A 19666-nucleotide genomic window follows, 5' to 3' on the forward strand; every position below is an offset into this window, starting at 1 on the left:
CGCTGAGCAGAGAGCCCGATGTGGGGCTTGATCCCAGGACTCTGAGATCATGACCGGAGCTAAAGGCAGAAGCTTATTAACCCACTGAGCCACCCAGGCACCCAAGAACTCTTAAAATTCAATAATTAAAAGACAAATAATCCAGTTGAAAAATAAGCAAAGGATCTGAATGTATTGTTCTCCCAAGAAGATACACGGATGACCAAGAGCACACGGAAAGATCTTCAACATCATTAATCATTCGGGAAATGCATAAGATACCATTTTTACAACTATTAGCATGGCTAGAATAAAAACAATAGGCAAGTAAAGTTTTTGGTGAGGATGTGGAGAAATTAGAACCCTCATACTTTACTGGTGGGATATAAAATGATGCAGCCACTGTCTGTGCAGAAAACCATTCATTTATTTGTTTGATTTTATTTTTAAGTAATCTCTACACTCAACTTGGGGCTCAAATCCACAACCTGGAGATCCAGAGTCACATGCCCCATCAGCTGAGCTGGACAACCGCCCAGGTCCTTAAACATTTAAAACATACATTCACCATCTGACCCTGCAATCCCCTTTAAAGGTCTCTACCCAACAGAACTGAAGACACAACTCCACACAAATACTCATCCGCGAACGTTCACAGCACATTCACATTTGGGCACAACCCAAATGTCCATCGCCTGACAAACGGCTAAGCACCATGTCCCTCCACAGATGAGCATTCTTCTGTTATAAAAGGAACAAAGTACTCACACACGCTATCACATGCCACAGCACTTCTCACCATGATGCTAAATGAAAGACAACAAAGGTAGCCAGATACTGTATGATTCTATGTAGAGAAAATAGACAAATCCAGGAACAGGCAAAGGCATAGGCACAGAGGGGAGATTTATGGCTGAGGGAATGGGGAGGTTCCAGGAGAAAAGGAGCTAACCACTTAGGAGTATGGATTTTCATTTTGGGGTGATGAGAAAGTTCTGGAACTGGACACTGACTGTTGCTCAACTCTGTGAATAAAGCCCCCTGATTTATACAATATGAAAAACGTGAATTAGAACTCTTTTTCTATTTTTTTTTTTTTTTTTTTTTTGCAGGCTCCCTGCTAAGCAAGGAACCCAATGAGGGACTTGATCCCAGGATGCTGGGATCACCTGAGCTGAAGGCAGATGCTTAAGGGACGGAACCACCCAGGCACCTCTGCAACTTCGTTTTTTCCAAGTCACAAAGTAGGGACTAGCAGGAGTTGGAGCAGATAATTCTTATGAAATCACAAGGTCCTGATTATAAATTTTAACAGAAATATACCTAGTATAGCGACCAGTCCCGTTAGATCTTTAAAGGATCTAAACAGTAATTAAATAGTGCCCTAAAATCAGGCTTGTGCTTCTAACATGAGTGGTGGAACAGTCAAGAGAAGAGGAAAATCATGTAGGACACACGGTAAGCTGAAATACGGTAGGGGTTGGGGAGGGGCCAGGGCAGAGGGGTTGGGAAACAGAATTTCAACCAACCAGGAAAGGCACTCACAAAATGCTAATAATAGACGGTCTCCATAACAAGATTTTAAGTGACTCTTAATTTCTTTGCTATACTTTTGGGTACTGTTTGATTTTAATTTTATTTACTTAGTTATTTATTTTTAAGTAAGCTCTATGCCCAGCATGGGGCTTGAACTCACGACCCCAAGATCAAGAGTCATAGGCTCCACTGACTGAACCAGCCAGGTACCCCCAATTTTATTTCTTTAAAAAACGATTTTGGTTTTGTAAGAAGTTAAACTATTTTTATTTTGAGAGGAAAAGTCTCTTAAGTGCTGACTTAGATCACCTTTAAGGAGGTGTTCAGTTCGCAGTTCCACAACTGGGATGCCAATGAGTGAGCACCCGCGGGGGGCTGCCCTTCCAGGGACTCCCGCCTCTGCCCCCACCTGCCTACGCAAGTGGGTGTGGCCCCGCTTCCAGGAACTGCGTTGTGGCGGCCTCTGTCTCCCGGAGGAGCAGCCTGTGGTCAGCGCGGTTTTGCTTACCTGGACTGGCGGCTCAATCATTATCCAGGCCGGAAGCATCAGACTGGGGTTGAGAGGCTGGGTCCCCACTCGGAAGTACACGCCACCCCTAGAGTCACACGCCCAGATGTGCTGATTGCCACACGCCAAGCTCGTCAGTTTTACAGCTCCTGTAGACAAGTAAAGGAAAAGGCCACACACTAACGACTTTTGTAAAATGACGAATCCTTCACTTAATCTATGGACTTTGATTTTATCCTTCAAAGAAAGAGGGTGAGGCTGCCTCTGCCGTGGCTCCTGCCGTCTGGGCTCAGCGAGGCCTCCAGCTGTCCCGCCACCTGCGGGACTACGCGGTGGCTCGCCTGCCCCACGGGCGAAGCCGTTGGGACGTTGTGAGCACTGGGCCCCGAGCCAAGGAGCGCCAGCTTAGCAGGTGTGGGGGCCTCGTCCGTGGCTTCCACACGTCTGTGCAGACCACCAGCAAATTCTGCATCTGCGGGAAGGGCACTCCTTTTTATCGGAAACACTCATCCGGGGGAGAATTCACTCAAAGTCACTAAGTCTCTTAGAACCTCCATGTTTCTGTTCACACATCTGGGGGCTGAAGCCATTTTTTTTTTTTTTAAGATTTTATTTGTTTGACAGAGAGAGATCACAAGTAGGCAGAGGCAGGCAGAGAGAGAGGAGGAAGCAGGCTCCCCACTGAGCAGTGAGCCCAATGCGGGGCTCAATCCCAGGACCCTGAGATCATGACCCGAGCTGAAGGCAGAGGCTTAACCCACTGAGCTACCCAGGCGCCCCTGAAACCAATTTTAAGAGAAAAGGAAATGGGCGGAGGCTTTAAAGGCAAATCACACCTGATTAATAGTCTGCCTGGCAAGAAGCACAGCAGGTGGTGACCCAGCGACTGCTGTGGGGCGGAGGGGGGCGGCCTCACCCTCACCTGGAGCCCTGCCACGGTGACGCGCGCCCGGGGACTATTATCTCAGGTCACACACAAGGTCATCATCGGGACTCAGACACGAAGAGACCTGCCCAAGGTCCCAGGGTGAGGACGCAGCTGAGCCAGGAGGCAAAGGTCTCAAGTCAGGCCAGCCCGACTCCCCCACACCAGCCATGTGGCCTCTGGAACGCCAGCGAATGCGCGGATCGGATGTTCGGCCCAGTCAGTTTTGACATGTGAACAGACCCAGGGAACACATGTCCTGTCAAGTTACAGAACACTTTCATCGCCCCGGGAAGTTCCCTTGGAGCCCCTAGTCAATCCCCTCGGTTCTGAGGCACCCGCCACCCTTCTGATTTCTACCGCCAGGGGTTAGTTCAGTCTGGTCTAGGGGTCCGCAGAGACAACCACAGGTGCGCTCTCGAGGCTTCGGTCAGTCGTGGACCGTGCGCAGGATCCGTCCCCAGTGCCGCCGCTTTGTGTTGTGAGCACCACCCCACGGCCCGCCAGCGCGGCACCCTACCAGCCCTCGGCGAGGGACATCTGCGCCACGTCTGCTCCCTGCGACAGTCATTCCTATACAAGACTTGCGAGTGTGTGTTGTTTGGCCCGAGTGGTACCTAGGAGTGGACGTGCAGGGCCATGGGGCAGGGAGGGGTGCACATGTGCCATTTTATCCTTCAAAGAAAGGCTGTGCGTGCCGCGGCCCACACCCTCACCAGCTGTGCGTGCCGCGGCCCACCGCGGCCCACACCCTCACCAGCTGTGCGTGCCGCGGCCCACACCCTCACCAGCTCCTGGTCTTGCTGTCTTTCGCACGTCGCCAATTCCAGTAGGCGCGAGGAGGTATCATGTCATGGTCTTAACTTGCATTTCCCTGGTAACTAATGATGCTGAGAATCTGGTAATGTGCTTATGGGGCATAACGTGCATAATTATCTTATCTTCTTTTGTGAAGTGCTTAATCAAGTCTTTTGCCCATTTTTCAAATCGAATGGTCTATCTTTTGGTGACTGAGTTCGAGGCTTTCTTTGCATATTCTGGATACAAGTCTTTAGTCAGATACACTTTGTGCCTCTTTTCTCTCAGTCCGTGGCTAGCCTTTTCATTTTCTTGACTGTTTTTTGCTGAGGCTGTAATTGGGATGGGCCATTCTGACTTTAAAGCGGGGGAGAGGGTCGCACAGCTACGTCCCATGGCCACGCTCCTGTCGGCCAGTTGTCACTGGGAGCGGACAGCAGCCCACGGATCTGCCCTGAAGCCCAGGCACGGATCCTGCTACGTGACGATCTCGCCAGGTGCCTTCAGTTAGGACACCAGCTGGAAAGTATTAACTGACCACGACACAAACCATTCTCCGTATTCCTTTGTGCACGCACTGAAGTTGACTGGGATTTTTCCTTCCTTACTCTATTATAGAATATCTTAGCAGGGAGTTCGAGCAGACTTCCCAGAGCTCTGACATTCCACAGTGGAAGACGAGTACCGATCAAAATACAGTACCTTCAGCAGCAAATTACAGAAATAGCTGAGAAACAAATACTGATTTTAAAGTGTTTAATGAAAATTAATTTTATGCTGGAGTCTTCAATCTGCCCTACTAGAGCGGACGGTGAGAACAGCTACGTGGTGACAAAGACACACGGGGCACGCAGCAGTGACTAACACCACCACCACCAGAACACGCGTTCGTATTACAGAAATAACCTTTCAGGACGAAAGTCAAGATGACTGGAACATACATGTCAGGACAGACAACAGCTTATTCTGAACTGAAGAGACAGATCAAAGAACACGGGTAACTGCAGGCGGCGGTTTCCAGCTCACAGAGGGCCCCCGGGGCCGTCTGAACACAGAGCTCTCCAGACACTGCTCTGCCGCAATGGTCAGGACAGAGCCAGAGACTCCTGCCCTCCCCAAATGCTCCACGCCGTCCTGCGGTCCCTGCGAGTTAGGTGGGCCCTGTCTCCAGTCTAGATGATGGCTGTGGGCAGAAGCGATCTGCCTGCCACTCGTGAACTGAGGCATAAGGGAGCTGACAAGGAGCCTGTCAGCTGTCCCCACTGTGGTGACCAGCACAGGGAAGCCACGGAGCTCTGCCACAGGACCAGCAAGCTGCCACCCAAGGGACACAGTCCTAGGAGACTGCAGCCAAAGGTCAGAACCAAGTTCATGGCAGCAGAGAAGCAACATTATATTTCCGGACCGTTATTATGCTACCAGCTTGATGAACACGGACACACTACAATTTTCTTGCCTTTCCCTGATGTTTTTTCTATTTAAAAAAAAAAAAAGTTTTATTTACTTTATTCAACAGAGGAGACATTTTCCCTTTCGAATTACTTTTCAACATATATTTTAGGACAACAAATAACATTTATTTGGTGTTTTACTATTTATAAAACACTTTTCTGCATAAATTACTGCCTAATATAATTCTATTTGTTACCTGAAGGCAAAAACTGATGCTAAATATTTCCTCATTAAATGCTGTGACCAGATAAATTAAATTACAAATTGCATTAGTTTGCTAAACATTCCAACATCTAACAGAATGCATATTTATGTATACTGGGAAATGAAATGTTATCAGCATCTTAAATACCTGCTAAATGATGCAAATTTTCTTCCAAAAACTAGGAATGCAATAGATCACAAAATTCTATATTCAATCTCTAAAGCTGGGTTTAGTAGCCAGACATTTAAGAATTCTCTTAATTTAATCTCAAAGCAGCAACTGACTTGCTTATTTGACTAGGGGCAGAAAAGAGCAATGCTAGGTCTTAAGCAGGAAATGAGCAGAAATCACATTCATAACTTGATACTTTGCAAAAGTCATCCCTGAAACTGAAATTTCTTTTCTTTCTTTTTAAAAGTTTTTATTTATTTATTTATTTAGTTAGTTTCCGAGAGAATGAGTGGTGGCGGGGGCGCAGAGGGAGAGGGAGAAGCAGGCTCCCTGCAGGGAGCCCAATGCGGGGCTGGATCCCAGGACCTGGAGATCACAACCTGAGCTTAACTGACTGGGCCACCCAGATGCCCTAAAACTGAAATTTCTGCTTGCAATGTAAAAGCTGGTGACATTCCAGACTTTACAAGAACCTGGCATGGCCGGCATGAGGTGGGCCGCACCCCCCACCCCACTGTCAGCACCAGGAAGACGGGCTTTCGTGTTTCCTGTCGGTGGGGTCGGGATGCTTGTGAAGAGGAGGCCAGGACTGCAGAGAACGGCACCGAGAAATCACATCCCTGAACAAGATGGTGGCAACTTGGAGGTGGACTAACCAATTATGGCTCCTGTACCTGCCTGTTAGGCAGTTTTATTAGTGATTATCAGTATCAAGACCAAAAACAGGATCAAAACTCATATCCCAGGGGGCCTGTATGGCTCAGTTGGTTACGTGGCTGACTTTGGCTCAGGTCATGATCCCAGGGTCCTGGGATTAAATCCCGTGTTGGGCTCCTTGGCTGGGGGGAACCTGCTTCTCCTTCTGCCTGCTGCTCCCCCTGCTTGAGCTCTCTCTCTTTCTCCTCTCTCTCTCTGACAAATAAAATCCTTAAAACAAACCAACCAAAACCAAACCAAAACCAAAACCCCTCATGTCTCAGAATTACTTAGAAGTAGGAGCTACCAGTAATAACCACTTTCCCTCTGGGCATGGACGTGGACCCCCCGTGTGTGCAGTCATCGCATGGGGTCAGCCGGAAAAGGCTGCAAAGGCTGCGACAGAGTAGGCGCAGGGCTCTCGGCATGTGGGGGGCAAGGGCCCTGAAGGAAGCCGGGGTGGGGTGGGGACAGTCTCGGCAGAGGCCTGAAGGAAGAAGAGCCGGGGGAAGGACAGAGAGCGGCGAACACTCTAGGCCATGGCAAAACCAGCGTGCCCCGGGCCCAAGGGGGCCTGGCACTCAGGGAAGAGCCAAGGCTGGGGGCTGGCGGTCCCATAGCTCCGGGCCCGGCCAAGACTGGGCCAGGCTGTGACGGCCTCGGGGGCCTCCCCAAAGCGGGTGCACCATGGCGCTCTCTTGTGATGAGGGTTTGCACCCCCCAGCTGTCTTAGGAAGGCAGCTCTGGCAACCGTGGCGGGGAGGGGCGCACACGACGCCGTGGAGAGAGGGCAGCGAGGGCGAGAGCCTCGGGGACCCCCGGGGCAGATGGAAGACACGCCAGGGAGGCGCCGGCCTCAAACAGCCACCGGGCGTTCTGCCCTTTCCGGGAGAATCTGATGGGAGAAGGGTGATATCGGGAAGAGGACGTCTGGGAAAGAGGTCTCTTACTGAACGAACCCTCGGCGGCAGTCATAGCCCTGAAAGGCCGCGCTTCCTTTCGGTGCCGTGAGCACTCCCACGGCCAATTTCTAAAGAACAACGAAGCATCTCAGTTAACCCAGATGAGGAACTCACAGCAGCAGGAACGCTGCCTCCGTCACCGCACTTTCCACTCACTGTTCGATGCCTGCTGCCTTATGCCAGCCCCCCAAGGGCGCTCCCACATGGGGGTCCGGGCAGCGAGCACACAGCTGAACTTAAAATCTTCATCCCCTCATTTAAATAATAATTTACTAAAGCACCAGATTCACTGGTTTGTCCCACGGGCCACAAAGACCATCCTTGGGAAGCGCCCAGTAACACTACACCCAGAGGTCCTCGCCTGCCTCTTCCTGCCCCCCCTCCCCCGGCACAGCAGGAGGCTGGCACTTTCCCACCTCACGCCGTCCACCTCCTCTGCCCTCCACTTCCTCTGCCCGACGAGAACCCCACCAACTCAGGACATGCTGCATCTTCCTACGTTTAGAAAACGGTGAAAGGATTCTTTCTCTATCATTTCAGTGTCTGCTAGCGACCCAGATAAATGAACAATTTACGACTGTGCTTCCCACCATCACCCCACCATGCGCGTGGTTAGTTGGCCCCCGCCGGCTTGGGGAGCGATGCAGCTCATGTGGGCTCGACAGGGACCCCGCATGGGATACCTGCCCAGGAAGCTCATGTTGACCCCGGATGCTTCTTTGCATCGTCTCTCTGCGGCAGGGGCTGCTCCTCCCATCAGGAAGGGGAGAAGCTGAGGTTTAAATAAGGGAAGCTAGCAGCTTGCTCAGGATCCTGGAGCCTGCTCAGGATCAGGTCTCTGATACTGAGGCTTTGTCCCACCAAAGCTGAGTTTCTCCCCTGGAAAGAATGGCCACCAGCCCAGTGAAGCCCAAATGGGCACTCAGAGACCTGCAGGAATCGAGGCAGCTAGCCCGTGCTGGGAGGACCGGACTGAGCCAGAAAGGAGCCGTGAGCTGTGGGCCCAGTGCCTGCAGGCCCAGGCAGAGCTGGTTCCTGCTCCGTGTGGCCTGTCAGGATGCCGTCCACTCTGTGCCCACTGTAGCACATGATGTCCTCTGACACACGGGGAGGGGACGCTGCAGGGACACAGCTGTACCTCTCACCCAGACTGTGCAGAAGAGCAGGGCCTCCCACATGCCTCAAGATTCAGTGGTGGGAGAGCACATGTGCTCCGGCCTTCGGACCTACAGAAGGAACCGGCAACATCTTCCAAACGGGTCTGGTTGGGGCTGCGAGAGAAAGGCCCTGGCCAGTAGATCTCTGGATGGTGGCAAGGCTTCCTGGGACAGGCAGGAGGGCCCCCCATCACTGCACCCAGGGCCATGAGCAGCCACAGCTTTGTCTGGTCTGTCACTGTCAGTAATGGTGGCTGGTAAATCCTCAAAAGCTGGAAAGTGATGGCCCCAGGGCTAGGATTAGGCTCAAAGGACAAGGGATGAGGTCATCCAAATGTCCCCAGGAAACTCCTATTTTTAGTATTTGTGCTGCTGAACTGGGCACGACCCTAGACTATCCCCAGCTCGGGACAGTTTGCTTCTGCAGCTGAGTGCCAACCTCCCCCCATTTAAGCTGGATTCTATCCGGGGCCTTGCCAGACAAAAGAACGACGATCCTCCTATACGGTGCCTTACAGGGGCCACACAAGCTGACAGCAGCAGAGCCCGGCCTGCTTCCTGGGATGGGGAGAGGCCCCTGGCAGCCGGAGACGCAGCCAGGGGCTGCTGGAGAGGCGCGCGCACACGTGTGTATGTGTGTGTATGTGTGTGTATGTGTGTGTATGTGTGTGTATTTTTTAAGTTTACTTATTTATTTGAAACAGAGAGAGCATGTGTGTGAGAAAGAGTACAAATTGGGAGCGGGAGGGACAGAGGCAGAGGGAACAGCTAACTCCCCACTGAACAGGGAGCCCGATACAGGGCTGACCTGAGAACCGTGAGATCAGGACCGGAGCCAAAGGCAGACACTTAAGGCGCCCCTATGTATGTACACATCTGAAGTAAACCCTAAGCCCAATGTGGGGCTCAAACTTATGAGTCAGAGATTAAGAGTCACGTGTACTACCGACTGAGCCAGCCAGGTGCCTCTCCCCCTTCTCTCTAACGAGTACACGGGGTTGAATTCTCAAACACTAAATGCTCATACAATTCAACTTTACCACCAACCACACAAAAAACACGGGTTGTCCATTTATCAAAATGGGACCCTGTGTGGCAGGGGTGTTCCTACGGCTAATGTGGACCTTCTGGAGCTGCCAGGAGCAGGCTCTGCCTTCAGACAAGTCTCTGCTATCAGACTAGCCACACATAAGCTGCCCTCGATCAAGAACCCGCTTGCAGCATAACCTCACGCCGTGGGCTGCCTCTACTATCCGGCTTCCCGCACTACCAATGGATGACTGTGCATGGGTCGTGCCCCTCGGGTGGCTCCGTAGCCTTTGAGGGGAGGCTCCGGGAAGAGCTGCCACCCAGAGATGCACAGCAACTCCTTGGGCCGCTCGAGTGAGAATGGACGCTCGCTGGGCAGGGTTCTAGCTGCAGAGGGCCAGGAGAAGGGCTGCAGAGGCTGATGCAGGACACGGCTGTCCATCCAGGCTCAGAGGGCACAGAGCAATACGCCATGCTGAGTTGGATGGGCAGAGGCAGCTCCTCAGGCCGTTCTAGCGACAGCTTCCTCTGAGCCTGCACTCCTCCGGGGTTCTGCACACCCTCCAAGCTGACACGGTGGGGAAGCACGGCTCCCGACACGAAGAAGCAGCCCGCTTAACCTGCAAGAGTGGCCCATCCACGTCCTGAAATCCAGCAACCCACACAGCGTCCCGTGAGAACCCACACGAGCCGAACGCGGGGGCCGTACCTAGTTGGGAGAGGTCCAGCCGCGTCCAGTGCATGCCCGTGGGGCAGCTCTTGGACAGTGTCCTGATGAACACCTGCCCGAGGCTGTCCAGGGCCCACAGAGCGTCCTGGCAGGCGGCGTACGCCCTCATCTCGGCGTCGGGAGGCAGCTGCACCGTGGAGGGGCGGGACTGCGCATCCTGGGCGCTGACGCTGCACAGATCCTTGCTGCTCTGGCACAGCCACAAGGAGCTTCCTGCGGAAAAGGTTCGGGTTCGTCACTGACAAGATGCAGCAGGGAGCCCTGGCCTTTGGGCGGCTGATGCCACTGCTCCTGGCTCCCAGGCCGCCACTGTGCACGTGCTCGACGGACCTGAAGTCAGAAGCTGGAGGCGCACCCCATGGCCAGCCAGTTAACACAGAAGCCTGAGATGTTCTAAAGGGAGGAAAGAAAGCAGGGCTCAGGAGATTTGGGGAAGGCTACTACGTCAGCTCAGTAGCTCTCACCTTGGACGTTTCATAAGGGCTGGGGAGTCTAACTCAGTGTGACTGGGGCTCTGGAGGGAGTGAGGTCAGCAATCCCTCGGAAGGATGGATCTACAGTTCCCCTGTTCTGGTCTTGGTGGGGGCGGTGTGGGTGGGCAGATCGAGGGAGGCTGCTGGGGAGGCTCGGAAAGCTGGAAAGCATTCTCTCCCCAACTTCTTCTCAAAACCCACCCTCGCCTCCTCTCCACCATTTTTATACAGTCCCTTAGACTTAACAGAACGAGTTTAAAATGCAGACAGTCTCTGGGAAACTTCAAGTTTCCATCATAATATAGATCATCTAAAACTTGCGGCAGATAGTTTTAGAATTCACAACTTCTGAGGGTTTTGAAAACATAAGGTCACAAGTATGCCACATATCTAACAGCAGCCTTGGGAAGCCAAGCAGCAATGAAATGTAATAACGTTCCAGCCACAAAATGTGTGTGTTCGTGATCGATGGGTCAGCAAGTGGCCCCACAGCAGTTTGGGCTAGGTTTTGCTGCCAAAGATTTTTGTGCCAATCTCTGGATATAGCCTACAGTTTTCAGAGCTTACAGATTTCAGAATTCTGGTCAGAAAACCTTTTCCTGTACTGACAAGTGGGCCAAATTTGCTGGGACTAACTGCTCAAATTAACCAGCTGCATCCTCTGAACCAAAGGCTTCATGGCGTCTTCCCATGGGCCATGGGCGATCCTAGGAGGGGCCTTTGGTCACTTTGCAGAGGGGTCACCTGACTGCCCAGGCTCCCGGCTCGCTGGCTGCAGCACTGCCTCTCCTGGCTCCAATCCCCATGTTCCGGAAGGGGAGGGAGCTCCGACTGGTCACCAGGAGGTCTGCCCCTGTACTAACAGGGCACAACTGTGGGACTTAGACTAGCCAGAAGCTGTAAACCAGACTGAAAGAGGCTGCAGGGAGGTGACAGAAGACCTCACAAGGGGAAATGGGAAGGCATCCCGTGAAGGCTGGTGTCCACTGGCTGCAGTGCTGTGGCCCTGTGACATGTCACCGAAGTCTCTGGGGGCTGGCCCTAGTGGGACACAGAATGTTCCTCTCCTTCGGAATGATAACCTGCTTTTAGATTCATTCAACATCCCCACGCCAGAGCCTTCTCTCCTGCTCAGGCCTACCCAGCTTCGGGGGCCTTGGCTCAGCCAACAAAGGCTGCTTATCTGGGAAGCCACTGCATTGTCTCTGAGGTCCACACGGCCATGCCCCACCTCAACTAGGTCATGGTCAGACCATGGTTTTCACTTTTCAACTGCCAACCCGCGCACTATACTTATCAACCAACCTTCCTTTGAGGGAGCAGCGGAAGCCAGCACAAAGGCCCACTTCGTTGCAGAAGCTGTCCCACGGGGAACAACATGATTCCAGTAAGTGCCTAGAAGGAACCAAAGGAAGCGTGTTAAAGAAGGAAGAAGAGAACACACACACTCCAGAGCTTTAGTTCTAGACTACAACTGGTCTTCAAAACCTCTTACAGCTAATTCTAGAATGTCCTTAAAGTAAGAGGTCCACGCCAGCCAGGGCTGTGAGGCCAGTCCCTTGTTCGTCCTCCTACGTGGGCAAGCAGAGCCACAGTCTTACCCAGGGTTGTGGCTGGGGTCGGGGGGGCGGTCATGCAGAGGGAGGACAGCTGGAGAAATTCACAAAGCAGGGCCTCCCTCACAGAAATGAAGCCCGCATGGGAACATGCGGATTATACCACCCGTCACAGATCTTGCCAGAGACTGGCATTCTCCACAGAGCAAGAACTTTTCCTCCAGGAAATGGACTAGTCCCTCTTACGACATCCTCTACATTTGGGTGGGTCTTTTCACTTAAAGGTGAATTACGAACATACAAAAGAGCTCCATCTGCCCTTCCTGCATGGTCACAGATTCCCAGGAGAAACTGATCACACGCCATCCAAACACTGGTACCCAAGTTGTAGGACTGACAGAGTGACAAAAGGAAACTGACACAAACCGTGCAGAATGCCTCCGTCACAAACACTTGACACACTGGCACCAAATTCTCTTCTGCAGTCGAGTCTTAAAGCTCTTCTTTCAGTGCTGGCTTTAAAATGAAGCTGCGGATTGAGTCAATGCGAAAAGAAAATGGATTCACCCACCGATGAGATTTCCTTTAGCGACATGGAACTCGTTCTTGCCCGAGGAGATCCAGACGCCGCTGTTGTGGACCCCGAGGAGGCTTGGCTGGCACTGCAGCTGCTGAGACCAAAACGCCATGCGCAGCTTATCCGCCACCTTCTCCACGGGCACTTGGGCTGCTGTGGCCACGGAGTGCGTGGCATGGATTATGGTCTGGAATAAGCTGCACTGGTCGAACACCACGTAGTCGGTGATGCTCACCTAGAGGGGGCACGGAAAGATACCTTCTCTCACTGCAGCCATGAGTGCTTTCTTTTTCTTTTTCTTTTTTTAAAAGACTTTTCTTTTTATTTATTTGACAGACAGAGATCACAAGTTAGACAGGCAGGGAGAGAGAGAGGAGGAAGCAGGCTCCCTGCTGAGCAGAGAGCCTGATACAGGGCTCGATCCCAGAACCCTAAGGTCATGACCTGAGCGGAAGGCAGAGGCTTGACCCACTGAGCCACCCAGGCGCCCCTATGAGTGCCTTCTGTATGCGCGCCACCCGGAGCGAAGACTGGGTCCGTAACCGGCAAATACCTAGCACTCATGGGCACGCACGCATTTGTGTAAGACCAAAAAAGTCCAGCAAGGCACTATCCAACCACTAATTTTAATTCTGAGGGTCAGATTTAGAGGGACAGAAGAAATTGTTCACCTTCTGTTTTATACATTTTTATCCACCGTGGGTCTGTCACAATGGCAGGTATTATTTTTGTGATTATCTATGATCCCTCCTTAGACCCATGAAGCCTTTTACTCTAATCAATAAGAAAGGATCATTTTGCTTTTAAATTTAGATATTTCCAATGGACAAGAGCATGCAATCCTTAGAATCGTAATATGGGTTAAAAAAGGTACTATAAGTAGGGTGGTGGAGGTACTTGATGATCTAGACCAGGACTGTCGATAAATATGTCAGTTCAACAGCGCAAACCGGGCCCCACCCTGGACACGATCGGCACAGCCTGGCTCCAGTGTGCAAACGGCTCCTCTAACATTCCTGAAAGACATTTCTTTGGGGTAACTCTGAGGAAAACCTCTCTCTTTCTCTCTCTCTTTTAAAGATTTTGTTTATTCATTTGACAGAGACACAGTGAGAGAGGGAACACAAGCACGGGGAGAGGGAGAGGGAGAAGCAGGCTTCCCGCCGAGCAGGGAGCCCGACACGGGGCTCAATCCCAGGACCCCAGGATCATGACCTGAGCCAAAGGCAGACACTTAACGGTGAGCCCCTCAGGCGGCCCGAGAATCTCTCTCTTGTTGGCAGCTCCGGTTGTCAGAAAGTTCTAAGTTGGTCAAAATCTGCCTCCACGTGACTTTCATGTATACCTGTGCCCTGCTGGGTTTGGTCACAGAGAATGTTGCTCCCTAACTCCTAGGACACCCTTTCACAGGCTGTGTTCCCAGGTCCTGCACACTGAAATGCTGAGTGAAAGGGACATCACTTACTACAGGGAACTTAATTCTAATAAGCAAAAACAAAAAGTAAATTACTATAAAAATCAGTGCTTAAATGTACAAATCTGCACTTTTTCACCCACGAAAGGACCTGCACTGTCCTAACTGAGAATGCAGTGAATTGCTTTACAATGTCCGGACCCCATGGCCCCCTTTCCTGCTATCCAACAGCCTGGCTGTGTGGTCTCGTCACAGCCCACAGAACACCAAGCAGGGAGCCCTGGGGCTCACCACGTGTGCTGCTGGGCCTCCTCGGAGAGTGCACATGCCAAGGCCACACAGAAAGCCTGTGACAGGCTGTCTCAGTGCCCAACACTTGCAGATAAGCAGGATGCAAATTTAAAAAAAAAAAGGTTTAGCAGCCAAACATAAAGCTGGCTCTGGCGCTACAGAGAAATCAGTCTTAGGAGTAATTAAAATAACTCTGCTTCCAAATACCTCAAAGAAGATTCTGTCAAATTTCTCTAAAGATAACGTTCTGAATATGATGATAAAATGGTATCCTACTTTCTTTAGGCTACTTAAAAATGGAACGTGGTACATATACACATTTGAGAGAGAGTGTGTGAGTACACGCATGCGTGTGTAAACCCAAGTATGCTTACCAGCATGGAGAAGGTATTTGAAAATCACTTGTACAACTTTTCGGAGCATCAGACATATCAGAGACCTTTGTACACATATACTTACTCATCAAAGGACAAATACAACTTCTTTTGCACATTCTCATCCGACAGACCAAGGGCAGCTAATGACCGACCTGCCCTCGCGTGGCAAGTCTGAGGCAGCGACAGGGCCTGAGCCACTGGGGACAAACACTGCAGAGACGCTGCCTGGTTTCCAGCAGCTGAGGGCCAGAACCACCTCGCCGGCCGCTGCGGGAAGCTGGGGGAGTGACAGCTGCACTGAACCGTACCAAAGAGGGGCAGGAACAACTCCTTGAAAAACACATTCTAGGCCACCCTGGCTGGGACCAAGTCATGAGAAGTGAGCTTGCTTACACCCTCCTATTACACAGAGTGTTTCCTTTTCTGGGAGTGTGTGGGAACATTCTCCTTTCTTTGTTGAAATGCCACTTGCTTAGAGGACTTTGGAACCAGCGGGCAGAGATGAATTTTAATTATAGGCCGGGTTTCCAAACCTGCGGACTAGCTCTTCTCAGCCCATGAGTTCAGAATTCAATGTCATCACTACCCAGGTCTGCAAAAGGATATCACTGGGCTTATTTAGCACGTAAGGATACATTTCTAAATAATACCGAAACGGAAAAAGAAGTAATAAACAGAGCCTGGACATTTAAGCAAAGAGAGTTCTACAAGTTACTTCCTACAATGAAAACCCCGGATACTTCTAACGCGCTCAAACAGAGTGAAGACTAACTCATCGAAGAGTGAAAGTAAATGTTGTTCATTTAATCCAACCTCCTCAATCTCTTCAAGGAGAAGAAGGGCTGTAAAAGGAGGAGCAGAGCAGAGGAATCCTGGCCAGCACCCCCCGAGCCGAGCACCTACTTGCCACCAGTGGTCGTCATCTCCCTGGGGCTTCTTGGAAACGATACCAGTTCGGAACCACAGGTTCCCTTGGATGTCCAGGGCCCACAGAGTCTGCTGGTCCCCGAGAGTTATACAGACGGGTTCCAAAGCCTGCCTTTCACTGGAAACAGGGAAGAGAAGGGAGAGTCAGCGCCCACACTCCAAGTGCCCAGCCTGACTGGGAACGTGGGCTTCAAGTGTCTCCCGGGTGGGTTTAGACCCCACCCCCAAGTTCCATGGAAGGAAGCTCGAGTTTCAAGTTACGTTGTTGTTTAAATGTGTGGCAGCTTCTGACAGACAAACTGAAAAGCCCGCATGGCGGGAAACCCCTGGGAGGAAAGAGCCTACGAGAGAAAGCGTGGGCAACCAGGGCGCCTCGGCCTCCCTGCTCCTCTCACACAACTGAGCCAGCGGAGGGGCCCCGTGTGCCAGGCTGTGTCGGGCAGCAGCAGCTGGGCGGACGCTGCCTCTCCGCACACGGTGCCCTCCCCCCCTCCCGCCCCTCGGGAAAAGCCCCTGCTCAGCTCTGCTCTGGCACGGGAAGGTCCTCGCTGACCGGCACTGGGGGAGAGCGGGGCTGGGGCCAGCCTGGTCGCACACCCAGCCCAGCCCTGCTGTGGCTCATGGGAGCCACTCGCTCATGCTGACTGGGTACTAGGTTCAAACCAAAAAGATCCTAGTCTAATTTTTCTAATTAGCAAAATGATTTGATGGTAATTCTATAATTAAAATTTTGAGTGGTGTAAGTCACCAAAGAAATTACTAGAGATCAATTACCACTGATGATAATGAAGGAAAAACGTCTGGCCTGAAATCACTGAGATTCTACACAGAAACCACCTGACAGGGCCGGGCAGTGCTCAATGGAAACTGTCGTAAGACCCGTGATCGTGTGATGCCTGAGGTCACACGAGAGGGCGGCGGCATTTTAAAAAGCTTTGCCCTGACCCAGCGCCCAGTCTGCCGGTCACAGGCAGGCACAGGGCGACCCGCGGTCAGGCTGCGGCCATCGGCTCCACCGACTCCAGACAACACTATCCCCATGGAGAGCTTCAGAGAAGCAGCTCTGCCAGGGGCAGCCTCCCAGGGGCGGGTTAAGGGGAGTCAGGGTGACAAAGAACCAAGGGTGGGACAAGCGAGATGGGGAGAACGCGCCTGCTCCCGCCGGTACCTGACGATGTCACATTTCCACTGCTCCCCCTCGGGGCAGAAGCTGCTTACGCCCTCCCGGTACAGGAGGGCTCTCTGCTCTGTCAGCGCCCACACCACGCTGTTTCGGGCTGTGACCTGGGACAGTGGGTATGGACAGTCGACCTTTACGGCTCTGGCACAAGGGCGATCCACACTGAGACCTGCCAGGGAGACAGACAGGAAGCCCCCAAGACACACAGTCAGGACTTTGCACCTCATTTGTATTCTGCTGTTTCCTTCTTCTTCTTCTTTTGGTATTCTGCTACATTCTTATGTAGCAAGCATTCTGTCTTTTTAAGGAATAGTTAACAAAAAATAGTTAGGTTGTGCTTAAATAGGGCATGTATTTGAAGTGTTTTCAAATGCTCTCTGAAAACTGAAGAACGACAATTCAGAATCTGCGGGTATCCCAAAGTCGCTTAAGATGTTCCTGAAGAACAAGAAAGCCCAGGGCAGAGCAGCCAGACCTTGAGCCAAGAAGAGCCAGGCCAAGAGCAACACGTGCTCTGTGGCTGTGCCCTCAGAGCCTCGGGGAGAGCAGAGCTGGGGCAGCCGTGGATGGCAAGGATCTGAGCCCCCCGCCCTCTGCAGAGCAGCTCCGACGAAGCAGCCACCCTCTCCTGCTCTGGACCTGGTTGGGGGGTTGGTTCCCCACATGAAAGGCGATGTCCCTCACCCAGCAAGGCTATGGCAGGGCCAGAGCTCAGAGTCGCTGACGCCCCATCCAGGACTCCTGCCCCCCACCTCTTTGGAGCCTGCCTGCAGCCCGGAGTTGCCGGGACAGCTGCTAACTCAAACCCCATACTCTGCGGCATCAGCGTGCACTCAGTTCTCAGTGCCCCCGCGTGCTCCCCGACTCCTCGCAGAAGCCCCGTGGTCCCACGTTCTCAGCTGTCTCCCTCACCTTCAACCAGGGGGAGTCACCTGCTGGGCTGCTTACACTACACACCGTCAGGCCAGCCCTGGAGCCGAACACGGCTGGTCTGGTACTACTGGTTAAGAGGGTGCCCGTTCCTCAACCCCAGGCCAGAGGCACTCTGTCTCCTCACCAGGAACAAAACTCAAGTGCTCCTGGAAATGGGATATGCATCTGCCTTTCTAGAGCTATGACCACTTGAAGGGAGAGACCAGAATTTGCACGCGGCCAGGAGCTGGCGAGGCTGACCACCAGGGCTCAAGCAGCGGCTTCTAGGAGATGCTGGCCCTCCCACGTGTGAGGAAGAGCCAGGGGTGCAGAGACTTTTGGTCTCAGAGCATCACCCCGGCTGACAGCTCGTAACAGAGATTAAAACAGTCTCCACAAATCAGCAATATTAGATGGTGAGAAGATTGATCTTTACATAAATCCAGTACAACCTCTTGACAGCCAGAAGAGAGCTCCCACCTCACCCCCTTTCCATACGCCGAGAAATCATGTCGCCTTTGGAAAGTTATATCCTATTTTGCTGACATAAACACTCGCGCTCATTACAGTTTATCTTTAATAAACAAGTCCCACTGAGTCTCCTCTGGCAGCTGAAGGCTCCCCTCAGGGCAGTTTATTAGGACGAAATGAACTGCTACTTAGATCAAATGATTTTTCTCGTTGTTTCTTCCTGACCCACATGTAAATAAGTATACGGGGACAGGACTATGACCTGGCTGAAAAAAGTCCAGCCATAACCTAAAGGAAAAAATGATTCTAATGTCACTTCCCCGTTATTCTTTCCCCTTAAGATCTGATATTGCAGCACAAGTGACAGGCAATGGTTAGCCGTAAGGAGAGTAAGAGTCTGTTTCTGTATCTCACTGAATAACTCTATTAAGTCTTGCCCTAAACTTGTCCGGGTTGGATGTGAGTCCGTAGCAGGAAACTGCTAATATATTCCAAAGGCAGACTGTCTTCAATTGATTTTTAGCCCCTTCGTCATTGTGATGGCTCTAAGTGTATTCCTAACAAAGTGAGGGACAGTAGGAAGCAATTACCCCCCCACCCCACAGGAGCTGGAGGACCGCCCCCGTTACCTGTCTGCAGGTACAGATCTCCATTGGTCCTGATGATCCAGGCCGTGTCATCGCTCAGGGCCACAAACACTGCCTGGGGCAGGGCTTCGTACCAGTGCCGCTTCCCCTTGATGGTCACTTTTCCACAAGCAAAAGCTCGGTTTGATTTCTGCTCAATCTTCCAGAGAAGGGCTCCTGTAGAAATAAAAATTCTGTTCCCTATCCAATAACCGCAGAGAATTACTTACACAAAGCACTTCATCTCGGTTGCTGTGGGGGAGAGAAATTTCTACAACCTCTCTCCCCCTTTTGCTTCCACCCCAACTGGGGAAAGAGCCCACAGAGCCAAGGTTTGGTTCCTCATCACCTCCCACCAGCTGTGTGGCTTCAGGTGTCAAGTCACCTACTGTCTCTCCATGCCGGACTTCCTCCTCTGTACCTACAGGGCTGCTAGGGAAACTGGAGGCGAGAACAGATCGGTGACATGGCACACCGAGCTGGACAGACCTCAGGCACTCCTGACACGGACACGTCAGGAGGCACAACTCGTCCCCCATGAGAAGTTGAAAAGTCCTAGGGGGTTCAGACGGGTCACTTCTGGACCAAATGAGGGTTACGATGCACAGACAGGAGGCACGTGAGCAGGGCTGTCCTTTTTTACTCAGAAAGAGACTGTGACAAGCAGATGAAGGGGAGAAAGGAGGACGGCGTGCTGTGTACGTGGGGGGGACG

The 19666-nt window shown here is 52.0% G+C and overlaps 1 protein-coding gene across 2 annotated transcripts in view; it reads right to left on the minus strand.

The window, feature by feature from the left end:
• Window positions 1–19666, minus strand: part of TECPR2 (tectonin beta-propeller repeat containing 2) — a 98529-nt gene that overhangs the window by 25957 nt on the left and 52906 nt on the right. For both annotated transcript variants that reach the window (XM_082737413.1, XM_082737412.1), the window contains exons 11-17: window positions 18956–19129; window positions 16932–17112; window positions 15740–15881; window positions 12749–12989; window positions 11927–12016; window positions 10128–10361; window positions 2024–2172 (exon numbers count right to left, since the gene is read on the minus strand). In XM_082737413.1, coding sequence (XP_082593539.1) covers window positions 2024–2172; window positions 10128–10361; window positions 11927–12016; window positions 12749–12989; window positions 15740–15881; window positions 16932–17112; window positions 18956–19129 — 1211 coding nt within the window. The remainder of the gene's footprint in view (window positions 1–2023; window positions 2173–10127; window positions 10362–11926; window positions 12017–12748; window positions 12990–15739; window positions 15882–16931; window positions 17113–18955; window positions 19130–19666) is intronic.

The sequence above is a fragment of the Mustela nivalis genome (assembly GCF_964662115.1).
Source record: "Mustela nivalis genome assembly, chromosome: 6".
Lineage (NCBI taxonomy): Eukaryota > Metazoa > Chordata > Mammalia > Carnivora > Mustelidae > Mustela > Mustela nivalis.